General features: G+C 45.6%; 2 protein-coding genes across 2 annotated transcripts in view; one reads left to right on the forward strand and one right to left on the reverse strand.

Annotated features, from left to right (window-relative positions):
• LOC110513667 (dedicator of cytokinesis protein 1) overlaps positions 1-27,404 on the reverse strand; it is a 527,949-nt gene that overhangs the window by 218,695 nt on the left and 281,850 nt on the right. The window lies entirely within an intron of this gene.
• The window catches only part of LOC110501964 (inhibitory synaptic factor 2A-like), a 53,613-nt gene continuing 46,889 nt past the window's right edge, over positions 20,681-27,404 (forward strand). The window contains exons 1-3 of the mRNA XM_036988820.1: positions 20,681-20,861; positions 21,042-21,161; positions 21,605-22,815. Coding sequence (XP_036844715.1) covers positions 20,715-20,861; positions 21,042-21,161; positions 21,605-22,815 — 1,478 coding nt within the window. The 5' untranslated portion in view covers positions 20,681-20,714. The remainder of the gene's footprint in view (positions 20,862-21,041; positions 21,162-21,604; positions 22,816-27,404) is intronic.

The raw sequence follows: 27,404 nt of genomic DNA on the forward strand, positions 1-27,404 counted from the left end.
GAGCATGTCTCTCTCTCTCTCCCACCACCTCTCTACCCTTCAACTCAGAGAGCATGTCTCTCTCTCTCCCCCACCACCTCTCTACCCTTCAACTCAGAGAGCATGTCTCTCTCTCTCTCCCCACCACCTCTCTACCCTTCAACTCAAAGAGCATGTCTCTCTCTCCCCCACCACCTCTCTACCCTTCAACTCAGAGCATGTATCTCTCTCTCCCCCACCACCTCTCTACCCTTCAACTCAGAGAGCATGTCTCTCTCTCTATCCCACCACCTCTCTACCCTTCAACTCAGAGCATGTCTCTCTCTCCCACCACCTCTCTACCCTTCAACTCAAAGAGCATGTCTCTCTCTCTCCCCCACCACCTCTCTACCCTTCAACTCAAAGAGCATGTCTCTCTCTCTCCCCCACCACCTCTCTACCCTTCAACTCAAAGACCATGTCTCTCTCTCTCTCCCACCACCTCTCTACCCTTCAACTCAAAGAGCATGTCTCTCTCTCTCCCCCACCACCTCTCTACCATTCAACTCAAACAGCATGTCTCTCTCTCTCTCCCCCACCACCTCTCTAACCATTCAACTCAAACAGCATGTCTCTCTCTCTCTCCCCCACCACCTCTCTACCATTCAACTCAAAGAGCATGTCTCTCTCTCTCTCTCCCACCACCTCTCTACCCTCCAACTCAAAGACCATGTCTCTCTCTCCCCCACCACCTCTCTACCCTTCAACTCAGAGCATGTCTCTCTCTCTCTCCCACCACCTCTCTACCCTTCAACTCAGAGCATGTCTCTCTCTCTCTCCCACCACCTCTCTACCCTTCAACTCAGAGCATGTCTCTCTCTCCCCCACCACCTCTCTACCCTTCAACTCAAAGACCATGTCTCTCTCTCCCCCACCACCTCTCTACCCTTCAACTCAGAGCATGTCTCTCTCTCTCTCCCACCACCTCTCTACCATTCAACTCAGAGAATGTCTCTCTCTCTCTCCCCCACCACCTCTCTACCATTCAACTCAGAGAATGTCTCTCTCTCTCTCCCACCACCTCTCTACCATTCAACTCAAAGACCATGTCTCTCTCTCTCTCCCCCACCACCTCTCTACCCTTCAACTCAGAGCATGTCTCTCTCTCTCTCTCCCACCACCTCTCTACCCTTCAACTCAGAGCATGTCTCTCTCTCTCTCTCCCACCACCTCTCTACCCTTCAACTCAGAGCATGTCTCTCTCTCTCTCCCACCACCTCTCTACCATTCAACTCAAAGAGCATGTCTCTCTCTCTCTCCCCCACCACCTCTCTACCCTTCAACTCAAAGACCATGTCTCTCTCTCCCCCACCACCTCTCTACCCTTCAACTCAGAGCATGTCTCTCTCTCTCTCCCACCACCTCTCTACCATTCAACTCAGAGAATGTCTCTCTCTCTCTCCCCCACCACCTCTCTACCATTCAACTCAGAGAATGTCTCTCTCTCTCTCCCACCACCTCTCTACCCTTCAACTCAGAGCATGTCTCTCTCTCTCTCCCACCACCTCTCTACCATTCAACTCAGAGAATGTCTCTCTCTCTCCCCCCCACCACCTCTCTACCATTCAACTCAGAGAATGTCTCTCTCTCTCTCCCACCACCTCTCTACCATTCAACTCAAAGACCATGTCTCTCTCTCTCTCCCCCACCACCTCTCTACCCTTCAACTCAGAGCATGTCTCTCTCTCTCTCTCCCACCACCTCTCTACCCTTCAACTCAGAGCATGTCTCTCTCTCTCTCTCCCACCACCTCTCTACCCTTCAACTCAGAGCATGTCTCTCTCTCTCTCTCCCACCACCTCTCTACCCTTCAACTCAGAGAATGTCTCTCTCTCTCTCCCCCACCACCTCTCTACCCTTCAACTCAAAGACCATGTCTCTCTCTCCCCCACCACCTCTCTACCCTTCAACTCAGAGCATGTCTCTCTCTCTCTCCCACCACCTCTCTACCCTTCAACTCAGAGCATGTCTCTCTCTCTTCAGCCAGCTGGTTCTGAGGCTCAGTTCACCAACCCAAACCAACCCCATAGAGCCTCAGGACAGCACACAGAACATCTGGCCCAAACATATCATCACAAAACAAAAATAAAAATATATCACCTATTGGAAAGACACAACAAAAAATCAAAGTAAACTTCAATTCTATTTGTCTCTAAACAGACAGTACATGGTGGCAGACTATCTGACCACTGTGACTGATAGAAAACTGAGGAAAACACTGACTAGGTACAGACTCAGTGAGCAGTCTGGCTATAGAGACCGGTCGTCACAGACAAACCTGGCTGCCCAGAGAGGACAGTCTGGCTATAGAGACCGGTCGTCACAGACAAACCTGGCTGCTCAGAGAGGACAGTCTGGCTATAGAGACTGGTCGTCACAGACAAACCTGGCTGCCGAGAGAGGACAGTCTGGCTGTAGAGACCGGTCGTCACAGACAAACCTGGCTGCTCAGAGAGGACAGTCTGGCTATAGAGACCGGTCGTCACAGACAAACCTGGCTGCCCAGAGAGGACAGTCTGGCTATAGAGACCGGTCGTCACAGACAAACCTGGCTGCCCAGAGAGGACAGTCTGGCTATAGAGACCGGTCGTCACAGACAAACCTGGCTGCCCAGAGAGGACAGTCTGGCTATAGAGACTGGTCGTCACAGACAAACCTGGCTGCCCAGAGAGGACAGTCTGGCTATAGAGACCGGTCGTCACAGACAAACCTGGCTGCCCAGAGAGGACAGTCTGGCTATAGAGACCGGTCGTCACAGACAAACCTGGCTGCCCAGAGAGGACAGTCTGGTTATAGAGACCGGTCGTCACAGACAAACCTGGCTGCTCAGAGATGACAGTCTGGCTATAGAGACCGGTCGTCACAGACCAACCTGGCTGCCCAGAGAGGACAGTCTGGTTATAGAGACCGGTCGTCACAGACAAACCTGGCTGCTCAGAGAGGACAGTCTGGCTATAGAGACCGGTCGTCACAGACAAACCTGGCTGCACAGAAAGGACAGTCTGGCTATAGAGACCGGTCGTCACAGACAAACCTGGCTGCCCAGAGAAGACAGTCTGGTTCTCTGTTTCTCTGTCTGTCTCTGGGAAACAGAGAGGCTGGGAGAGAAGATGTGTATTGCCCAACCCCGCCATGGTTCTGCTGCTATAACTTGGCAAGCCAGAAAATAGTTCTGGGAGAACCAAAACGTGACTGGGAGAGAGGAAGAGAGAAAGAGATGGAAGAGAGGAGGAGAGGCTTAAAGAGATTAGGGAAAACAATGTGGTTCTGCTTCACATGGCCACTACAAACACTCTAGGTGTTCTCTGTGAAGAGATCAGACCAGAGGGGAAGTGTTCTCTGTGAAGAGATCAGACCAGAGGGGAAGTCTTCTCTGTGAAGAGATCAGACCAGAGGGGAAGTGTTCTCTGTGAAGAGATCAGACCAGAGGGGAAGTGTTCTCTGTGAAGGGGGGGGAGTGCCGACTGAGTTTCCAAAGGAGAGATGAAGTGTTGCCTCCTCTCTACTGCCACGACCCCTAGGAGTGGTGCTCATTCATTCCAAAAACAAATTGCTCTGCTATGAAAGAATGAGTGTTTTTGGTGGAGGCCAGATGTTGTCTTTCATGTGGTAATTGGGTTATTTATTAGGAAACAGGTTTTTGTCAGAGAGCAAACACTAGACGACGTCGGTCTGTGTCTGGGGTGTGAGGCGTGAGGTAGAGAGTGTTGCATGCAAGAGGACACATCGCACACCTGATCCCACCTGGCTGGCGTGTATGTGTGTGTGTGTGTGTGTGTGTGAGAGAGAGGGTTTTCTGTTAGCTGGTAATAGCCAGGTTTTGGCCAATATTTTTTTTTATTTAAAGTCGATAAATCAAACTGCTCGAAAAAATATATATCACAAAGCAAAATAATGTGTTTCCTCGTCTTGGTTGATGGATATACCAGCGGATGGAAACACATTTGACTGATTGTGCCTATCGGTCTGTAGGTTAATTGGCGCGTGTGTATTTTCGCTAGCCGTTATGTATATGAAACGTGCACAGTATCCCGACACAGAGACGAAGGGGAAATCTGCCGGACAGAAGACAGAGCTGCAGCTCCTCCAACAGCTCGTTGCTGCTGGACTGAAAGGTGGTTAGAAGCCCAGTCACCGGGGAACACTTCTACATGCAAATCGCTTGTTAAAAACAGTTTTGATTGGTCACAATTAAAAAGAGCTACTATTTTTTTTTATAGGTAATTGAAGCTCGCTTCCCATTTGCTATTCACATGTAAAGACAACGGTAGGCTTCAGAGTCTAACACCATTTTGTAACGCGCTGGAGGAGGCCGTGTACATTTAAAAAAAATATATATATACCTCATTGTTGGAAACCTGAATGTTTCACTACATTTTATGAGGCATGTCTTACCTTGAGTCAAAGTAAAACCGACCATAGAAAGGCTAAATTAAATAAAATAAAAATCACATTTTATTTGTCATGTGTTGAATACAACTGGTGTACTGTGAAATGCTTGCTAAGAGCCCTTCCCAAAGATGCAGAGTTAAACAATAACATAGTAACAAAAGGAATCAAATAAAATACACAAGAATGGATCTATATACAGGAAGTACTTGTACCAGATCACTGTGGAGCTATATACAGGAAGCACCAGATCACTGTGGATCTATATGCAGGAAGTACCAGATCAATGTGGAGCTATATACAGGAAGTACCAGATCAATGTGGATCTATATACAGGAAGTACCAGATCAATGTGGATCTGTATACAGGAAGTACCAGATCAATGTGGAACTATATACAGGAAGTACCAGATCAATGTTTATCTATATACAGGAAGTACCAGATCAATGTGGATCTATATACAGGAAGTACCAGATCAATGTGGATCTATATACAGGAAGTACCAGATCAATGTGGATCTATATACAGGAAGTATCAGATCAATGTGGATATATATACAGGAAGTACCAGATCAATGTGGAGCTATATACAGGAAGTACCAGATCCATGTGGATCTATATACAGGAAGTATCAGATCAATGTGGAGCTATATACAGGAAGTACCAGGTCAATGTGGAACTATATACAGGGAGTACCAGATCAATGTGGAGCTATATACAGGAAGTACCAGATCAATGTGGAGCTATATACAGGAAGTACCAGATCAATGTGGAACTATATACAGGAAGTACCAGATCCATGTGGAGCTATATACAGGAAGTACCAGATCAATGTGGAGCTATATACAGGAAGTACCAGATCAATGTGGAGCTATATACAGGAAGTACCAGTACCAGATTAATGTGGAGCTATATACAGGAAGTTAAAGATGCTAGTTGTCACATCTTTAGATCTCCCCTAGCAACCCATGCTAGTTGTCACATCTTTAGGTCTCCCCTAGCAACCCATGCAAGTTATCGCAACTTTAGATCTCCCCTAGCAACCCATGCTAGTTGTCACATCTTTAGGTCTCCCCTAGCAACCCATGCTAGTTGTTGCAACTTTAGATCTCCCCTAGCAACCCATGCTAGTTGTCGCATATGTAGGTCTCCCCTCTTTGTACAAGGCAGCCCCCCTGTCTGATTCAGGCGGGGGGGGGGGGGTATGCGGGTGTATGGGTGTGTGTGTTTGTGCGTGTATGGGTGTGTGTGTGTCTGTGCGTGTATGGGTGTGTGTGTGTGTGTGTGCGTGCGTGTATGGGTGTGTGTGTGTTTATGCGTGTATGGGTGTGTGTGTGTGTGTGTGTGTCTGTGCGTGTATGGGTGTGTGTGTGTCTGTGCGTGTATGGGTGTGTGTGTGTGTGCGTGTATGGGTGTGTGTGTATGGGTGTGTGTGTGTCTGTGCGTGTGTGTGTGTGTGTACAGAGGCTCCTACTTCCTTCTAGCAGTGACTGTGGCAGGCAGGCAGACAGGTGTGTGTGGAATCAGACTTTGCGTGTTGGTATCTGACGGCAGCCACCCAATTATCAGCACAGTGAGCACACTGAACGAGGAGCACCTCTCTCTCCTGTAGGTCTGCAACGCTGATCATCTGCACTGATGCACTTCCTCTAGTCTACAGACATCACAGTGTGACTGATACACTTCCTCTAGTCTACAGACATCACAGTGTGACTGATACACTTCCTCTAGTCTACAGACATCACGGTGTGACTGATACACTTCCTCTAGTCTACAGACATCACAGTGTGACTGATACACTTCCTCTAGTCCCCAGACGTCACAGTGTGACTGATACACTTCCTCTAGTCTACAGACGTCACAGTGTGACTGATACACTTCCTCTAGTCTACAGACATCACAGTGTGACTGATACACTTCCTCTAGTCTACAGACATCACAGTGTGACTGATACACTTCCTCTAGTCTACAGACATCACAGTGTGACTGATACACTCACTCTAGTCAACAGACATCACAGTGTGACTGATACACTTCCTCTAGTCTACAGACATCACAGTGTGACTGATGCACTTCCTCTAGTCTACAGACATCACAGTGTGACTGATGCACTTCCTCTAGTCTACAGACATCACAGTGTGACTGATACACTTCCTCTAGTCTACAGACATCACAGTGTGACTGATACACTCACTCTAGTCAACAGACATCACAGTGTGACTGATACACTTCCTCTAGTCTACAGACGTCACAGTGTGACTGATACACTTCCTCTAGTCTACAGACATCACAGTGTGACTGATACACTTCCTCTAGTCTACAGACGTCACAGTGTGACTGATACACTTCCTCTAGTCTACAGACATCACAGTGTGACTGATACACTCCCTCTAGTCTACAGACATCACAGTGTGACTGATACACTTCCTCTAGTCTACAGACGTCAGTGTGACTGATACACTCCCACTAGTCTACAGACATCACATCCCCACATTATGTCTAACACAACAGACAGCAGGTCCAAGACACAAAGTCCCCAAGAAAAACCAAGACACACAAAGTCCCCTAGACACACCAAGACACACAAAGTCCCCTAGACACACCAAGACACACAAAGTCCCCTAGACACACCAAGACACACAAAGTCCCCTAGACACACCAAGACACACAAAGTCCCGTAGACACACGCGTCAGAAACACTGTGCTTGTACACACTGTAGACGGTGAGATGTGCTGGACGGCTGAGTGTTACGAGGGGGATGGGGCAGGGATAGAACCGTTTAAAGATGATTGACTTCTCTGTGAGTGTCCTCTTCCTCCCATCGGAGCACTTAGCAGACTACCTCTCAGTCTCCCACAGATGTAGTTAGCAACAGCAGACTCTCTCTCCAACAGACAGGTCACCGGCCGGCCAGCCAGCTCTCCCCTTCGGCAGTAAGGTTCTCACGACTCTCAGAGCTGCCTGCCAATTGGATGCAGCTACGCACTAAGAATGGGCATAGTTTCTCTCTCTCTCTCTCTCTGGCTGCCTCTCTATTCTCTTCTCTCACTTCCCTTCTCTCTCTGGCTGCCTCTCTATTCTCTTCTCTCTCTTCACTTCTCTCTCCTCCTGCCTCTGCCTCTCTTCCCTTCTCTCTCTCTCTCTGGCTGCCTCTGCCTCTCTCTCTGGCTGCCTCTGCCTCTCTCTCTGGCTGCCTCTGCCTCTCTCTCTGGCTGCCTCTGCCTCTCTCTCTGGCTGCCTCTGCCTCTCTCTCTGGCTGCCTCTGCCTCTCTCTCTCTTCCCTTCTCTCTCCATCTGCATCTGCCTCTCTCTCTCTCTTCCCTTCTCTCTCTGGCTGCCTCTGCCTCTCTTCCCTTCTCTCTCTCTCTCTGGCTGCCTCTGCCTCTCTTCACTTCTCTCTCCTCCTCCCTCTGCCTCTCTCTCTCTCTCTCTCTCTCTTCCTGCCTCTGCCTCTCTTCCCTTCTCTCTCCATCTGCATCTACCTCTCTCTCTCTATTCCCTTCTCTCTCTGGCTGCCTCTGCCTCTCTTCCCTTCTCTCTCTCTGGCTGCCTCTGCCTCTCTTCACTTCTCTCTCCTCCTGCCTATGCCTCTCTTCCCTTCTCTCTCTCTGGCTGCCTCTGCCTCTCTTCACTTCTCTCTCCTCCTGCCTCTGCCTCTCTTCCCTTCTCTCTCCTCCTGCCTCTACCTCTCTCTCTGGCTGCCTCTGCCTCTCTCTCTCTTCCGTTCTCTCTCCTACTGCCTCTGCCTCTCTCTCTGGCTGCCTCTGTCTCTCTCTGGCTGCCTCTGCCCCTCTCTCTTCCCTTCTCTCTCCTCCTGCCTCTGCCTCTCTCCCTCTCTTCCCTTCTCTCTCTCTGGCTGCCTCTGCCTCTCTCTCTCTCTTCCCTTCTCTCTCCTATGCCCCTCTCTCTCTTCCCTTCTCTCTCCTCCTGCCTCTGCCTCTCTCTCTGGCTGCCTCTGCCCCTCTCTCTCTTCCCTTCTCCCTCCTCCTGCCTCTGCCTCTCTCTTCCCTTCTCTCTGCTCCTGCCTCTGCCTCTCTCTCTCTCTTCCCTTCTCTCTCTCTGGCTGCCTCTGCCTCTCTCTCTATTCCCTTCTCTCTCTGTGGCTGCCTCCCTCTCCGTTACACTCTCGTTCCCTCTCTCTCTCTTGTAGTTAGGGCAATGTGATTTGAAGCCAGTGGTGGTGTTTCCATGACTCCACCCCCCTTTTGAAAGGATCTCTGGGTGATCTAGTCGGTGTATTGGGGAGTTAAGAGTGACACGGTGTATTGGGGAGTTAAGAGTGACACGGTGTATTGGGGAGTTAAGAGTGACATGGTGTATTTCAACATGACAGTGAGGTTCACACGACTCTCTCTATCTGAGAGCTGCTGATGTGTGATCTCTGTCTCCCATTCAAAACGGTGGCCACAGCAGCAGCAGCTCCCTCCTTCTCAAACCCGGCTAGTCTGTCTCACAGTGAGACGTGTGTTTGTGATGTAATAGGAGTCACAACGATGGTCATCACACACACCAGCTAGGACTAATTCATTACTATTCCCATACTGCTGAAATGAACAAATACAACCTTCCTTTCTCCAGGTCAACTCCTCCATATGGAAATGTATTGCAGTGTGACAGGTTATGGATCAGGTTATTGATCAGGTTATCGATCACAGATCAGGTTATGGATCAGCTATCCTGACATGAATAAAACATCATGGATGTGATTCATCTGATATTGATAAAGTATCTGGTTGACTTGAAAAATGTTCAATACTTTTGATGCAAATGTATACATGCTTTCATTAAATAACCTGAACACGCAGTGCCTACAAATAGTCCTGTGGTCAGCGAGCTCCATCTGAACTTCCTGCCGGGAACAGGAAGACGGCCAGTAACATGATCCACGGTGACAGCGAGCAACAATTACTACACAACAATCCTTTAAATCCCTCTCTCTCTCCCTCCTTCAATACCTCCCTCTCCCTGCCCCACTCCCCTCCTCCCCCTCCTTCCCTACCTCCCACTCCCCTCCTCCCCCTGCTTCCCTCCCTCCTTCTCCCTCTTTCCCTACCTCCCTCTCCCTGCCCCTGCTTCCCTCCCTCCCTCTCCCTGCCTCTCCCTCCCCCACTCCCCCTGCTTCCCTCCCTCTCCCTCCCCCTGCTTCCCTCCCTCCCTCCCTCTCCCTCCCCCTGCTTCAGGTGGGCTGTTGTCACTAGAGCTCTGACAGACAACATGATACAGACCGTATATCTCTACTGTCACTAGAGAGAGAGACAACATGATACAGACCGTATATCTCTACTGTCACTAGAGAGACAGACAACATGATACAGACCGTATATCTCTACTGTCACTAGAGAGAGAGACAACATGATACAGACAGTATATCTCTACTGTCACTAGAGAGAGAGACAACATGATACAGACCGTATATCTCTACCGTCACTAGAGCTCTGACAGACAACATGATACAGACCGAATATCTTTACCGTCACTAGAGAGAGAAACAACATGATACAGACCGTATATCTCTACTGTCACTAGAGAGAGAGACAACATGAAACAGACCGTATATCTCTACTGTCACTAGAGAGAGACAGACAACATGATACAGACCGTATATCTCTACCGTCACTAGAGAGAGAAACAACATGATACAGACCATATATCTCTACTGTCACTAGAGAGACAGACAACATGATACAGACCGTATATCTCTACTGTCACTAGAGAGACAGACAACATGATACAGACCGTATATCTCTACTGTCACTAGAGAGAGAGACAACATGATACAGACCATATATCTCTACTGTCACTAGAGAGAGAGACAACATGATACAGACCGTATATCTCTACTGTCACTAGAGAGAGAGACAACATGATACAGACCGTATATCTCTTCCGTCACTAGAGCTCTGACAGACAACATGATACAGACCGTATATCTCTACCGTCACTAGGGAGAGAAACAACATGATACAGACCGTATATCTCTACTGTCACTAGAGAGACAGACAACATGATACAGACCGTATATCTCTACTGTCACTAGAGAGAGAGACAACATGATACAGACCGTATATCTCTACCGTCACTAGAGCTCTGACAGACAACATGATACAGACCGTATATCTCTACCGTCACTAGAGAGAGAAACAACATGATACAGATCGTATATCTCTACCGTCACTAGAGAGAGAAACAACATGATACAGACCGTATATCTCTACCGTCACTAGAGCTCTGACAGACAACATGATACAGACCGTATATCTCTACCGTCACTAGAGCTCTGACAGACAACATGATACAGACCGTATATCTCTACTGTCACTAGAGAGAGAGACAACATGATACAGACCGTATATCTCTACTGTCACTAGAGAGAGAGAGACAACATGATACAGACTGTATATCTCTACTGTCACTAGAGAGAGAGACAACATGATACAGACCGTATATCTCTACTGTCACTAGAGAGAGAAACAACATGATACAGGCCGTATATCTCTACTGTCACTAGAGAGAGAGAGACAACATGATACAGACCGTATATCTCTACTGTCACTAGAGAGACAGACAACATGATACAGACCGTATATCTCTACTGTCACTAGAGAGAGAGACAACATGATACAGACCGTATATCTCTACTGTCACTAGAGAGAGAACACATGATACAGACCGTATATCTCTACCGTCACTAGAGAGAGAGAGACAACATGATACAGACCGTATATCTCTACTGTCACTAGAGAGAGAGACAACATGATACAGACCGTATATCTCTACCGTCACTAGAGAGAGAAACAACATGATACAGACCGTATATCTCTACTGTCACTAGAGAGACAGACAACATGATACAGGCCGTATATCTCTACTGTCACTAGAGAGAGAGAGACAACATGATACAGACCGTATATCTCTACTGTCACTAGAGAGAGAGACAACATGATACAGACCGTATATCTCTACTGTCACTAGAGAGAGAACACATGATACAGACCGTATATCTCTACCGTCACTAGAGAGAGAGAGACAACATGATACAGACCGTATATCTCTACTGTCACTAGAGAGAGAGACAACATGATACAGACCGTATAGCTCTACCGTCACTAGAGAGAGAGACAACATGATACAGACCGTATATCTCTACTGTCACTAGAGAGAGAGAGACAACATGATACAGACCGTATATCTCTACTGTCACTAGAGAGAGAGACAACATGATACAGACCGTATATCTCTACTGTCACTAGAGAGAGAACACATGATACAGACCGTATATCTCTACCGTCACTAGAGAGAGAGAGACAACATGATACAGACCGTATATCTCTACTGTCACTAGAGAGAGAGACAACATGATACAGACCGTATAGCTCTACCGTCACTAGAGAGAGAGACAACATGATACAGACCGTATATCTCTACTGTCACTAGAGAGACAGACAACATGATACAGACCATATATCTCTACTGTCACTAGAGAGAGAGAGACAACATGATACAGACCGTATATCTCTACTGTCACTAGAGAGAGAGAGACAACATGATACAGACTGTATATCTCTACCGTCACTAGAGAGAGAGAGACAACATGACACAGACCGTATATCTCTACTGTCACTAGAGAGACAGACAACATGATACAGACCGTATATCTCTACTGTCACTAGAGAGACAGACAACATGATACAGACCGTATATCTCTACTGTCACTAGAGAGAGAGAGACAACATGATACAGACCGTATATCTCTACTGTCACTAGAGAGAGAGACAACATGATACAGACCGTATATCTCTACTGTCACTAGAGAGAGAGAGACAACATGATACAGACCGTATATCTCTACCGTCACTAGAGAGAGAGACAACATGATACAGACCGTATATCTCTACTGTCACTAGAGAGAGAAACAACATGATACAGACCGTATATCTCTACTGTCACTAGAGAGACAGACAACATGATACAGACCGTATATCTCTACTGTCACTAGAGAGAGAGAGACAACATGATACAGACTGTATATCTCTACCGTCACTAGAGAGAGAGAGACAACATGATACAGACCGTATATCTCTACTGTCACTAGAGAGACAGACAACATGATACAGACCGTATATCTCTACTGTCACTAGAGAGAGAAACAACATGATACAGACCGTATATCTCTACCGTCACTAGAGAGAGAGAGACAACATGATACAGACCGTATATCTCTACTGTCACTAGAGAGACAGACAACATGATACAGACCGTATATCTCTACTGTCACTAGAGAGACAGACAACATGATACAGACCGTATATCTCTACTGTCACTAGAGAGAGAAACAACATGATACAGGCCGTATATCTCTACTGTCACTAGAGAGAGAGACAACATGATACAGGCTGTATATCTCTACTGTCACTAGAGAGAGAGACAACATGATACAGACCGTATATCTATACTGTCACTAGAGAGAGAGACAACATGATACAGACCGTATATCTCTACTGTCACTAGAGAGACAGACAACATGAGACAGGCCGTATATCTCTACTGTCACTAGAGCTCTGACAGACAACATGATACAGACCGTATATCTCTACCGTCACTAGAGAGAGAAACAACATGATACAGACCGTATATCTCTACTGTCACTAGAGAGACAGACAACATGATACAGACCGTATATCTCTACCGTCACTAGAGAGACAGACAACATGATACAGACCGTATATCTCTACAGTCACTAGAGAGACAGACAACATGATACAGACCGTATATCTCTACAGTCACTAGAGAGAGACAGACAACATGATACAGACCGTATATCTCTACAGTCACTAGAGAGACAGACAACATGATACAGACCGTATATCTCTACCGTCACTAGAGAGACAGACAACATGATACAGACCGTATATCTCTACAGTCACTAGAGAGAGACAGACAACATGATACAGACCGTATATCTCTACCGTCACTAGAGAGACAGACAACATGATACAGACCGTATATCTCTACAGTCACTAGAGAGAGACAGACAACATGATACAGACCATATATCTCTACAGTCACTAGAGAGAGACAACATGATACAGACCGTATATCTCTACAGTCACTAGAGAGACAGACAACATGATACAGACCGTATATCTCTACCGTCACTAGAGAGACAGACAACATGATACAGACCGTATATCTCTACAGTCACTAGAGAGAGACAGACAACATGATACAGACCATATATCTCTACAGTCACTAGAGAGAGAGAGACAACATGATACAGACCGTATATCTCTACTGTCACTAGAGAGACAGACAACATGATACAGACCGTATATCTCTACCGTCACTAGAGAGAGAAACAACATGATACAGACCGTATATCTCTACAGTCACTAGAGAGAGAGACAACATGATACAGACCGTATATCTCTACTGTCACTAGAGAGAGAGAGACAACATGATACAGACCGTATATCTCTACAGTCACTAGAGAGAGACAGACAACATGATACAGACCATATATCTCTACAGTCACTAGAGAGAGAGAGACAACATGATACAGACCGTATATCTCTACTGTCACTAGAGAGACAGACAACATGATACAGACCGTATATCTCTACCGTCACTAGAGAGAGAAACAACATGATACAGACCGTATATCTCTACAGTCACTAGAGAGAGAGACAACATGATACAGACCGTATATCTCTACTGTCACTAGAGAGAGAGAGACAACATGATACAGACCGTATATCTCTACTGTCACTAGAGAGACAGACAACATGATACAGACCGTATATCTCTACCGTCACTAGAGAGAGAAACAACATGATACAGACCGTATATCTCTACCGTCACTAGAGAGAGAGACAACATGATACAGACCGTATATCTCTACTGTCACTAGAGAGAGACAGACAACATGATACAGACCATATATCTCTACAGTCACTAGAGAGAGAGAGACAACATGATACAGACCGTATATCTCTACTGTCACTAGAGAGACAGACAACATGATACAGACCGTATATCTCTACCGTCACTAGAGAGAGAAACAACATGATACAGACCGTATATCTCTACCGTCACTAGAGAGAGAGACAACATGATACAGACCGTATATCTCTACAGTCACTAGAGAGAGAGAGACAACATGATACAGACTGTATATCTCTACCGTCACTAGAGAGAGAGAGACAACATGATACAGACTGTATATCTCTACCGTCACTAGAGAGAGAGAGACAACATGATACAGACCGTGTATCTCTACTGTCACTAGAGAGAGAGAGACAACATGATACAGACCGTATATCTCTACTGTCACTAGAGAGAGAGAGACAACATGATACAGGCCGTATATCTCTACTGTCAATAGAGAGAGAGAGACAACATGATACAGACCATATATCTCTACTGTCACTAGAGAGAGAAACAACATGATACAGACCGTATATCTCTACCGTCACTAGAGAGAGAGACAACATGATACAGACCGTATATCTCTACAGTCACTAGAGAGAGAAACAACATGATACAGACCGTATATCTCTCTACTGTCACTACATATATATCAACGAATTGGCGCGGGCACTAGAAAAGTCTGCAGCACCTGGCCTCCCCCTGCTAGAATCCGAAGTCAAATGTCTGCTGTTTGCCGATGATCTGGTGCTTCTGTCACCAACCAAGGAGGGCCTACAGCAGCACCTAGATCTTATGCACAGATTCTGTCAGACCTGGGCCCTGACAGTAAATCTCAGTAAGACCAAAATAATGGTGTTCCAAAAAAGGTCCAGTCACCAGGACCACAAATACAAATTCCATCTAGACACTGTTGCCCTAGAGCACACAAAAAACTATACATACCTTGGCCTAAACATCAGCGCCACAGGTAACTTCCACAAAGCTGTGAACGATCTGAGAGACAAGGCAAGAAGGGCATTCTATGCCATCAAAAGAAACATACATTTCAACATACCAATTAGGATTTGGCTAAAAATACTTGAATCAGTCATAGAGCCCATTGCCCTTTATGGTTGTGAGGTCTGGGGTCCGCTCACCAACCAAGACTTCACAAAATGGGACAAACACCAAATTGAGACTCTGCATTCAGAATTCTGCAAAAATATCCTCCGTGTACAAGGTAGAACACCAAATAATGCATGCAGAGCAGAATTAGGCCGATACCCACTAATTATCAAAATCCAGAAAAGAGCCGTCAAATTCTACAACCACCTAAAAGGAAGTGATTCACAAACCTTCCATAACAAAGCCATCACCTACAGAGAGATGAACCTGGAGAAGAGTCCCCTAAGCAAGCTGGTCCTGGGGCTCTGTTCACAAACACAAACACACCCCACAGAGCCCCAGGACAACAGCACAATTAGACCCAACCAAATCATGAGAAAACAAAAAGATAATTACTTGACACATTGTAAAGAATGAACAAACAAACAGAGCAAACTAGAATGCTATTTGGCCCTACACAGAGAGGACACAGCGGCAGAATACCTGACCACTGTGACTGACCCAAAATTAAGGAAAGCTTTGACTATGTACAGACTCAGTGAGCATAGCCTTGCTATTGAGAAAGGCCGCCGTAGGCAGACATGGCTCTCAAGAGAAGACAGGCTATGTGCTCACTGCCCACAAAATGAGGTGGAAACTAAGCTGCACTTCCTAACCTCCTGCCCAATGTATGACCATATTAGAGAGACATATTTCCCTCAGATTACACAGATCCACAAAGAATTCGAAAACAAATCCAAATTTGAAAAACTCCCATATCTACTGGGTGAAATTCCACAGTGTGCCATCACAGCAGCAAGATTTGTGACCTGTTGCCACGAGAAAAGGGCAACCATTGAAGAACACACACCATTGTAAATACAACCCATATTTATGCTTATTTATTTTATCTTGTGTCCTTTAACCATTTGTACATTGTTAAAACACTGATATATATATATATATATATATATATATATATATATATATATATATAATATGACATTTGTAATGTCTTTACTGTTTTGAAACCTCTGTATGTGTAATGTTTACTGTTAATTTTTGTTGTTTTTCACTTTATATATTCACTTTGTATGTTGTCTACCTCACTTGCTTTGGCAATGTTAACACATGTTTCCCATGCCAATAAAGCCCTTGAATTGAATTGAATTGAGAGAGAGACAGAGGAGAAACTATGTACTCATCTACAGTACTACAGTGTAAACCAGACTCCTGTTTGAGAGACTCTTGTTTCATTATCTGCTGTGTCTGAATTCTAATCATCCTGAAACTCTCATCATTATCTGATGTGTCTGAATTCTAATAATCCTGAAACTCTCATCATTATCTGCTGTGTCTGAATTCTAATCATCCTGAAACTCTCATCATTATCTGCTGTGTCTGAATTCTAATCATCCTGAAACTCTCATCATTATCTGATGTGTCTGAATTCTAATCATCCTGAAACTCTCATCATTATCTGCTGTGTCTGAATTCTAATAATCCTGAAACTCTCATCATTATCTGCTGTGTCTGAATTCTAATCATCCTGAAACTCTCATCATTATCTGCTGTGTCTGAATTCTAATCATCCTGAAACTCTCATCATTATCTGCTGGGTCTGAATTCTAATCATCCTGAAACTCTCATCATTATCTGCTGTGTCTGAATTCTAATCATCCTGAAACTCTCATCATCATTATCTGCTGTGTCTGAATTCTAATCATCCTGAAACTCTCATCATTATCTGCTGTGTCTGAATTCTAATCATCCTGAAACTCTCATCATTATCTGCTGTGTCTGAATTCTAATCATCCTGAAACTCTCATCATTATCTGCTGTGTCTGAATTCTAATCATCCTGAAACTCTCATCATTATCTGCTGTGTCTGAATTCTAATCATCCTGAAACTCTCATCATTATCTGCTGTGTCTGAATTCTAATCATCCTGAAACTCTCATCATTATCTGCTGTGTCTGAATTCTAATCATCCTGAAACTCTCATCATTATCTGCTGTGTCTGAATTCTAATAATCCTGAAACTCTCATCATTATCTGCTGTGTCTGAATTCTAATCATCCTGAAACTCTCATCATCATTATCTGCTGTGTCTGAATTCTAATCATCCTGAAACTCTCATCATTATCTGCTGTGTCTGAATTCTAATCATCCTGAAACTCTCATCATTATCTGCTGTGTCTGAATTCTAATCATCCTGAAACTCTCATCATTATCTGCTGTGTCTGAATTCTAATCATCCTGAAACTCTCATCATCATTATCTGCTGTGTCTGAATTCTAATCATCCTGAAACTCTCATCATCATTATCTGCTGTGTCTGAATTCTAATCATCCTGAAACTCTCATCATCATTATCTGCTGTGTCTGAATTCTAATCATCCTGAAACTCTCATCATTATCTGATGTGTCTGAATTCTAATCATCCTGAAACTCTCATCATTATCTGCTGTGTCTGAATTCTAATCATCCTGAAACTCTCATCATTATCTGCTGTGTCTGAATTCTAATCATCCTGAAACTCTCATCATTATCTGCTGTGTCTGAATTCTAATAATCCTGAAACTCTCATCATCATTATCTGCTGTGTCTGAATTCTAATCATCCTGAAACTCTCATCATTATCTGCTGTGTCTGAATTCTAATCATCCTGAAACTCTCATCATTATCTGCTGTGTCTGAATTCTAATCATCCTGAAACTCTCATCATTATCTGATGTGTCTGAATTCTAATCATCCTGAAACTCTCATCATTATCTGATGTGTCTGAATTCTAATCATCCTGAAACTCTCATTATTATCTGCTGTGTCTGAATTCTAATCATCCTGAAACTCTCATCATTATCTGATGTGTCTGAATTCTAATCATCCTGAAACTCTCATCATTATCTGATGTGTCTGAATTCTAATAATCCTGAAACTCTCATCATTATCTGCTGTGTCTGAATTCTAATCATCCTGAAACTCTCATCATTATCTGCTGTGTCTGAATTCTAATCATCCTGAAACTCTCATCATTATCTGCTGTGTCTGAATTCTAATAATCCTGAAACTCTCATCATTATCTCTGAGATATTTTAGACATGTGGAATGTTTGGTTTTGTGGTTTTCACTTCTGACACTGGAAGTTTGATGTGTTCTCAGGCACCATCACAGTCATCACTGACCTCATTCAGAGAGAAACCAAGAGTAGAACAGCTGTCAGACAGTCAGCAGACAGATCGAGAACGGAGAGACGAAAGAGAGGGGACGGAGAGAGAGACAGAGAGAGAGAAGGAGAGAGAGAGAGAGAGAGAGAGAGGGGGGGGGAGAGAGAGAAAGAGAGAGAGAGAGATACAGAGAGAGAGAGAGGGGGGGAGAGAGAGAGAAAGAGAGAGAGAGAGAAAGAGAGAGAGAGAGAACTATGAACTATGAGAATCAGAAGAACAAACACAGTTGAATAGATAACAGACTCCATCGTATCAAGGGGAAGGTCAGGGTTCTGGACAGAACAAACACAGTTGAATAGATAACAGACTCCATCGTACCAATCAGAACGTCAGGGTTCTGGACAGAACAAACACATGAGGCTTGTTGCTATGATACAATTACTTTCAAATGTTCTAAGAATAGAGAATAAATTATGTAATAATTCATTATAGGGGCTTGATTCTGCTGCACATCACCCTTAGCCTTTCTCTCACGCAATGACACAGGTCCTTTTCCTTAGGCCTTACAGCAAATGAGCAATTAACTGACTGAGAACAAGGTCACACGTGTCCTGCTTTCATACAAGGCTGAGTGATCTAACCTGCTGTTAGTTTCTCTAATTACCTGTCTGTACACACTAACTCAGAGGAAAACCCCTCTGTCTGTGTGTAATCACCCCAGCCCACGTCACCAGGGCTCCCTCCCTCTACCGTGAATAAGGTCTCCCAATCAGAGAGAGAAACTAACACTATACCTCCCCTCCCTCTACCGTGAATAAGGTCTCCCAATCAGAGAGAGAAACTAACACTATACCTCCCCTCCCTCCCTCCCTCCCTCTACCGTGAATAAGGTCTCCCAATCAGAGAGAGAAACTAACACTATACCTCCCCTCCCTCCCTCCCTCTACCGTGAATAAGGTCTCCCAATCAGAGAGAGAAACGAACACTATACCTCCCCTCCCTCCCTCCCTCTACCGTGAATAAGGTCTCCCAATCAGAGAGAGAAACTAACACTATACCTCCCTCCCTCCCTCCCTCCCTCTACCGTGAATAAGGTCTCCCAATCAGAGAGAGAAACTAACACTATACCTCCCCTCCCTCCCTCCCTCTACCGTGAATAAGGTCTCCCAATCAGAGAGAGAAACTAACACTATACCTCCCCTCCCTCCCTCCCTCTACCGTGAATAAGGTCTCCCAATCAGAGAGATAAACTAACACTATACCTCCCCTCCCTCTACCGTGAATAAGGTCTCCCAATCAGAGAGAGAAACTAACACTATACCTCCCCTCCCTCTACCGTGAATAAGGTCTCCCAATCAGAGAGAGAAACTAACACTATACCTCCCCTCCCTCCCTCCCTCTACCGTGAATAAGGTCTCCCAATCAGAGAGAGAAACTAACACTATACCTCCCTCCCTCCCTCCCTCCCTCTACCGTGAATAAGGTCTCCCAATCAGAGAGAGAAACTAACACTATATCTCCCCTCCCTCCCTCCCTCTACCGTGAATAAGGTCTCCCAATCAGAGAGAGAAACTAACACTATACCTCCCCTCCCTCCCTCCCTCTACCGTGAATAAGGTCTCCCAATCAGAGAGAGAAACTAACACTATACCTCCCCTCCCTCTACCGTGAATAAGGTCTCCCAATCAGAGAGAGAAACTAACACTATACCTCCCTCCCTCCCTCCCTCCCTCTACCGTGAATAAGGTCTCCCAATCAGAGAGAGAAACTAACACTATACCTCCCCTCCCTCCCTCCCTCTACCGTGAATAAGGTCTCCCAATCAGAGAGAGAAACTAACACTATACCTCCCCTCCCTCTACCGTGAATAAGGTCTCCCAATCAGAGAGAGAAACTAACACTATATCTCCCTCCCTCCCTCCCTCCCTCCACTGTGAATAAGGTCTCCAATCAGAGAGAGAAACTAACACTATATCTCTCTCTCTCTCTCTCTCTCTCTCTCTCTCTCTCTCTCTCTCTCTCTCTCTCTCACCACAGTGACTAACACCATCTCTCTCTCTCTCTCCCCTCATCTCTCTCTCTCATACACCACAGTGACTAACACCATCTCTCTCTCTCTCTCTAAGGAACCATGGTGAGCAAGGCGGAGGGAGATAAAAGCATGCTCACCAACTCCGAGTCGGATTCAGAGGTGGCGCCCACCCCCTCCCCTTCCGCCTCGCTGGCCCTGGAGGTCAAATACTCCTTCCTGGACACCAGCAGCAGGTCACAGCAGCAGGTGTGTCCGTGTGTGTGTGTGTGTGTCCGTGTGTGTGTCCGTGGGTGTGCGGTGTCTGTGTGTGTCCATGTGTGTGTCCGTGTGTGTGTGCTGTCTGGGAGATCGAGAATAACATCAAGATGTTTTTTTTGTTGTTGCAAAGACCAATGTTTTAAATATGACATTAAAGTTGTATCGTAGGTACGGAAGAGAAACAAGGCCCTCCAGGTGAGATTCAAGGACATCTGCGAGGCGCAGAACGAGCAGAGAGAGGCCGCTCTACAGATGGCCGGGAAGGGGGGCAAGCCAGGCTCCTACAAGGTCTGTAACCAACCCTCCCTTTGGTTCGGGGGAACATGTATGAATGTATTACTGTACTAGGACCAGTGGAATATAAGACACACGGTCCGGGGGACTCCGAGGGCGGCACGTTAGGCTTTTTATTTCATCATGAGTTCATGATTTGAATCAGCTGTGAAGAACTACGGTAACAGCCTAAATGAGCAGCCCTCCAGGTCCCCAGGAGGGTGTTAGGTAAACCCTGGTTTATAATGTCTCAAAACGCTGAGTGGTTCTCAATGTTGTTGTTGTTTAATCTGTAATGTGTCAATGTTGTTGTTGTTGTTTACTCTGTAATGTGTCAATGTTGTTGTTGTTGTTTACTCTGTAATGTGTCAATGTTGTTGTTGTTGTTTACTCTGTAATGTGTCAATGTTGTTGTTGTTGTTTACTCTGTAATGTGTCTAAACCGTTTTTCCCTCAAGGTGGCGTACCGCAAGTACATGACAGTGCCCGCTCGGCGCTCCATCCCCAACGTCACCAAGAGCACAGGGGTCCAGACGTCCCCGGACCTCAGGAGCCGTTACAAGACCTTTCCCATGGAGAGGAAGAAGGGCCACAGCCACACCAAGCATGTGGAGAGAGACAAGGGCCACAGCCACACCAAGCATGTGGAGAGAGACAAGGGCCACAACAATGGGTTTGTCATCGACGTCAAGCACTCCAGAGCTGTGGAGCGTTTAGGGGACAGGGGCGCCTGCGGTGGTGGAGGAGGAGGAGGAGGAGTACAGAGAACCAGAGCTGTGGAGCGTTTAGGGGACAGGGGCGCCTGCGGTGGAGGAGGAGGAGGAGGAGGAGGAGTACAGAGAACCAGAGCCTTGTTGCATACTACGGAGTGCATAGCTACGGTGGAGAAGCACTGTACAGACGACGTCCTCTACTCTGACTGTCTGATGCTCACAGACGGCCCCTCTCCCTCCAACACGCCCGACTCCAACCCACAGGCCACCGATTACCAGATCTGCAGTGTCGACTCCAACCCACAGGCCACCGACTACCAGATCTGCAGCGTCAGCTCCAACCCCCTGGAAGGACTAGAACACAGGGAACTGGACTCCTCGGACTGTCCGGCCGGGAAACGGCTGATGCTCCACTCGGAGGAGCCAGGCTCTAGCAGGACTCTGCCGGGGGACATGAGAGGGTCTTCCTCAGTCTCCAAGGTGACCGGCCCCATCTCCTGGAACTCTCTGACCCAGGTGGAGTGTCTGGAGAGCCCGACAGCACGGAGCAAACTAATGAAGGGACTGGAGCTGAATGGACTACAGTCTCAGACTCTACCGCGGGCCGCTGGCTGCACTACTCAGGCACAGTGTCATGAACCGGCAACGTTCTCATCACAGACGTTCTCGACACAGACGTTCTCGCCACAGACGCTGTCGGCCCGGACCACGGGGGAGGCGCTGGGATGTAGGAGTAGCGGGGTCGAACCAGCGACCGTAGCGACTACGGGGGGAGTTAACCCCGGGGGGGCCTGTAAGCAGATAGTACCGGTACTGACTCAGAAAGGGGAGGGAGGAGAGGATGTGAAATCACAGCTTCAGGCCATGGAGAACCTGATCTCCTCCAGCCAGGAGACCATCAAGGTCCTACTGGGAGTTATACAGGAACTGGAGAAGGGAGAGGCCCACAGAGAGGGGTAAGGAGACTTTACTATCACTATCTATCTGATGTGTGGGTCCTACAACCTACTGGGAGAGGCCCACAGAGAGGGGTAAGGAGACTATACTATCACTATCTATCTGATGTGTGGGTCCTACAACCTACTGGGAGAGGCCCACAGAGAGGGGTAAGGAGACTATACTATCACTATCTATCTGATGTGTGGGTCCTACAACCTACTGGGAGAGGCCCACAGAGAGGGGTAAGGAGACTATACTATCACTATCTATCTGATGTGTGGGTCCTACAACCTACTGGGAGAGGCCCACACTACATAGACTGGGTAGTGATGGTGATAAGGGGACTAGTTATACTGGTTAACATGAGAGACTGGGTAGTGACGGTTATCAGGGGACTAGTTATACTGGTTAACATGAGAGACTGGGTAGTGACGGTGATCAGGGGACTAGTTATACTAGTTAACATGAGAGACTGTGTAGTGATGGTGATCAGGGGACTAGTTATACTAGTTAACATGAGCGACTGGGTAGTGATGGTGATAAGGGGACTAGTTATACTAGTTAACATGAGCGACTGGGTAGTGATGGTGATCAGGGGACTAGTTATACTAGTTAACATGAGCGACTGGGTAGTGATGGTGATCAGGGGACTAGTTATACTGGTTAACATGAGAGACTGGGTAGTGATCAGGGGACTAGTTATACTGGTTAACATGAGAGACTGGGTAGTGATCAGGGGACTAGTTATACTGGTTAACATGAGAGACTGGGTAGTGATCAGGGGACTAGTTATACTGGTTAACATGAGAGACTGGGTAGTGATCAGGGGACTAGTTAAACTATTTAACATGACACTGGGTAGTGACGGTGATCAGGGGACTAGTTATACTAGTTAACATCAGATACTGGGTAGTGATGGTGATCAGGGGACTAGTTATACTAGTTAACATCAGATACTGGGTAGTGACGGTGATCAGGGGACTAGTTATACGAGTTAACATGAGAGACTGGGTAGTGACAGTGATCAGGGGACTAGTTATACTAGTTAACATGAGAGACTGGGTAGTGACGGTGATCAGGGGATTAGTTATACTAGTTAACATGAGAAACTGGGTAATGATGGTGATCAGGGGACTAGTTATACTAGTTAACATGAGAAACTGGGTAGTGATGGTGATCAGGGGAGTAGTTACACTGGTTAACATGAGAAACTGGTAGTGATGGTGATCAGGGGACTAGTTATACTAGTTAACATGAGAAACTGGGTAGTGATTGTGATCAGGGGACTAGTTATACTAGTTAACATGAGAAACGGGGTAGTGATGGTGATCAGGGGACTAGTAATACTAGTTAACATGAGAGACTGGGTAGTGACAGTGATCAGGGGACTAGTTATACTGGTTAACATGAGAGACTGGGTAGTGACGATGATCAGGGGACTAGTTATACTAGTTAACATGAGAGACTGGGTAGTGACGGTGATCAGGGGACTAGTTATACTAGTTAACATGAGAGACTGGGTAGTGATGTGATCAGGGGACTAGTTATACTGGTTAACATGAGAGACTGGGTAGTGACGGTGATCAGAGGACTAGTTATACTAGTTAACATGAGACTGGGTAGTGATGTGTTGCTGTCATATTTAAGTGGATCTACTTCAGGTGGTGTCCAATATCTTGTCCAACTGTCTGTATATCTGAGAGGAATCAACGCTCTAGAATATACCCTCCTAGCCAATCAGCATGGAGTATTGAACAACGCTGTAGTATAAGTGCGAGAGGAACCATGGAAGACCCAGCAGCATCACATTATGAATCACTCAGATATGATGAATCCTGTGGTCATGGTGTGTTTCACATACAGTAGAAAAGCCTGTGGGATGACCGTGGAATACCAGAGCTCTGATTCAGAACTACTAGACTAGTCCATCTAGGTTGTATTGGTAGAGCTCTGATTCAGAACTACTAGACTAGTCCATCTAGGTTGTATTGGTAGAGCTCTGATTCAGAACTACTAGACTAGTCCATCTAGGTTGTATTGGTAGAGCTCTGATTCAGAACTACTAGACTAGTCCATCTAGGTTGTATTGGTAGAGCTCTGATTCAGAACTACTAGACTAGTCCATCTAGGTTGTATTGGTAGAGCTCTGATTCAGAACTACTAGACTAGTCCATCTAGGTTGTATTGGTAGAGCTCTGATTCAGAACTACTAGACTAGTCCATCTAGGTTGTATTGGTAGAGCTCTGATTCAAAACTAAATGGACTAGTCCATCTAGGTTGTATTGGTGGAATAGTGGAGCTCTGATTCAGAACTAAATGGACTAGTCCATCTAGGTTGTATTGGTGGAATACCGGAGCTCTGATTCAGAACTAAATGGACTAGTCCATCTAGGTTGTATTGGTGGAATAGTGGAGCTCTGATTCAGAACTAAATGGACTAGTCCATCTAGGTTGTATTGGTGGAATAGTGGAGCTCTGATTCAGAACTAAATGGACTAGTCCATCTAGGTTGTATTGGTGGAATAGTGGAGCTCTGATTCAGAACTACTAGACTAGTCCATCTAGGTTGTATTGGTGGAATAGTGGAGCTCTGATTCAGAACTACTAGACTAGTCCATCTAGGTTGTATTGGTGGAATAGTGGAGCTCTGATTCAGAACTAAATGGACTAGTCCATCTAGGTTGTATTGGTGGAATAGTAGAACTCTGATTCAGAACTAAATGGACTAGTCCATCTAGGTTGTATTGGTGGAATAGTGGAGCTCTGATTCAGAACTAAATGGACTAGTCCATCTAGGTTGTATTGGTGGAATAGTAGAACTCTGATTCAGAACTAAATGGACTAGTCCATCTAGGTTGTATTGGTGGAATAGTGGAGCTCTGATTCAGAACTACTAGACTAGTCCATCTAGGTTGTATTGGTGGAATAGTAGAACTCTGATTCAGAACTAAATGGACTAGTCCATCTAGGTTGTATTGGTGGAATAGTGGAGCTCTGATTCAGAACTAAATGGACTAGTCCATCTAGGTTGTATTGGTGGAATAGTGGAGCTCTGATTCAGAACTAAATGGACTAGTCCATCTAGGTTGTATTGGTGGAATAGTGGAGCTCTGATTCAGAACTAAATGGACTAGTCCATCTCGGTTGTATTGGTGGAATAGTGGAGCTCTGATTCAGAACTAAATGGACTAGTCCATCTAGGTTGTATTGGTGGAGCTCTGATTCAGAACTACTAGACTAGTCCATCTAGGTTGTATTGGTGGAATAGTGGAGCTCTGATTCAGAACTAAATGGACTAGTCCATCTAGGTTGTATTGGTAGAGCTCTGATTCAGAACTACTAGACTAGTCCATCTAGGTTGTATTGGTAGAGCTCTGATTCAGAACTACTAGACTAGTCCATCTAGGTTGTATTGGTGGAATAGTGGAGCTCTGATTCAGAACTAAATGGACTAGTCCATCTAGGTTGTATTGGTGGAATAGTGGAGCTCTGATTCAGAACTAAATGGACTAGTCCATCTAGGTTGTATTGGTGGAATAGTGGAGCTCTGATTCAGAACTAAATGGACTAGTCCATCTCGGTTGTATTGGTGGAATAGTGGAGCTCTGATTCAGAACTAAATGGACTAGTCCATCTCGGTTGTATTGGTAGAGCTCTGATTCAGAACTAAATGGACTAGTCCATCTCGGTTGTATTGGTGGAATACCGGAGCTCTGATTCAGAACTACTAGACTAGTCCATCTAGGTTGTATTGGTAGAATAGTGGAGCTCTGATTCAGAACTACTAGACTAGTCCATCTAGGTTGTATTGGTGGAATACCGGAGCTCTGATTCAGAACTACTAGACTAGTCCATCTCGGTTGTATTGGTGGAATAGTGGAGCTCTGATTCAGAACTACTAGACTAGTCCATCTAGGTTGTATTGGTGGAATAGTGGAGCTCTGATTCAGAACTAAATGGACTAGTCCATCTAGGTTGTATTGGTGGAATAGTAGAACTCTAATTCAGAACTAAATGGACTAGTCCATCTAGGTTGTATTGGTGGAATACCGGAGCTCTGATTCAGAACTACTAGACTAGTCCATCTAGGTTGTATTGGTAGAGCTCTGATTCAGAACTACTAGACTAGTCCATCTAGGTTGTATTGGTAGAGCTCTGATTCAGAACTACTAGACTAGTCCATCTAGGTTGTATTGGTGGAATAGTGGAGCTCTGATTCAGAACTAAATGGACTAGTCCATCTAGGTTGTATTGGTGGAATAGTGGAGCTCTGATTCAGAACTACTAGACTAGTCCATCTAGGTTGTATTGGTAGAGCTCTGATTCAGAACTAAATGGACTAGTCCATCTAGGTTGTATTGGTGGAATAGTAGAACTCTGATTCAGAACTACTAGACTAGTCCATCTAGGTTGTATTGGTAGAGCTCTGATTCAGAACTAAATGGACTAGTCTATCTAGGTTGTATTGGTGGAATAGTAGAACTCTGATTCAGAACTAAATGGACTAGTCCATCTAGGTTGTATTGGTGGAATACCGGAGCTCTGATTCAGAACTAAATGGACTAGTCCATCTAGGTTGTATTGGTGGAATACCGGAGCTCTGAT

This window comes from Oncorhynchus mykiss, chromosome 1 (genome assembly GCF_013265735.2).
Source record: "Oncorhynchus mykiss isolate Arlee chromosome 1, USDA_OmykA_1.1, whole genome shotgun sequence".
In the NCBI taxonomy this organism is placed as follows: domain Eukaryota; kingdom Metazoa; phylum Chordata; class Actinopteri; order Salmoniformes; family Salmonidae; genus Oncorhynchus; species Oncorhynchus mykiss.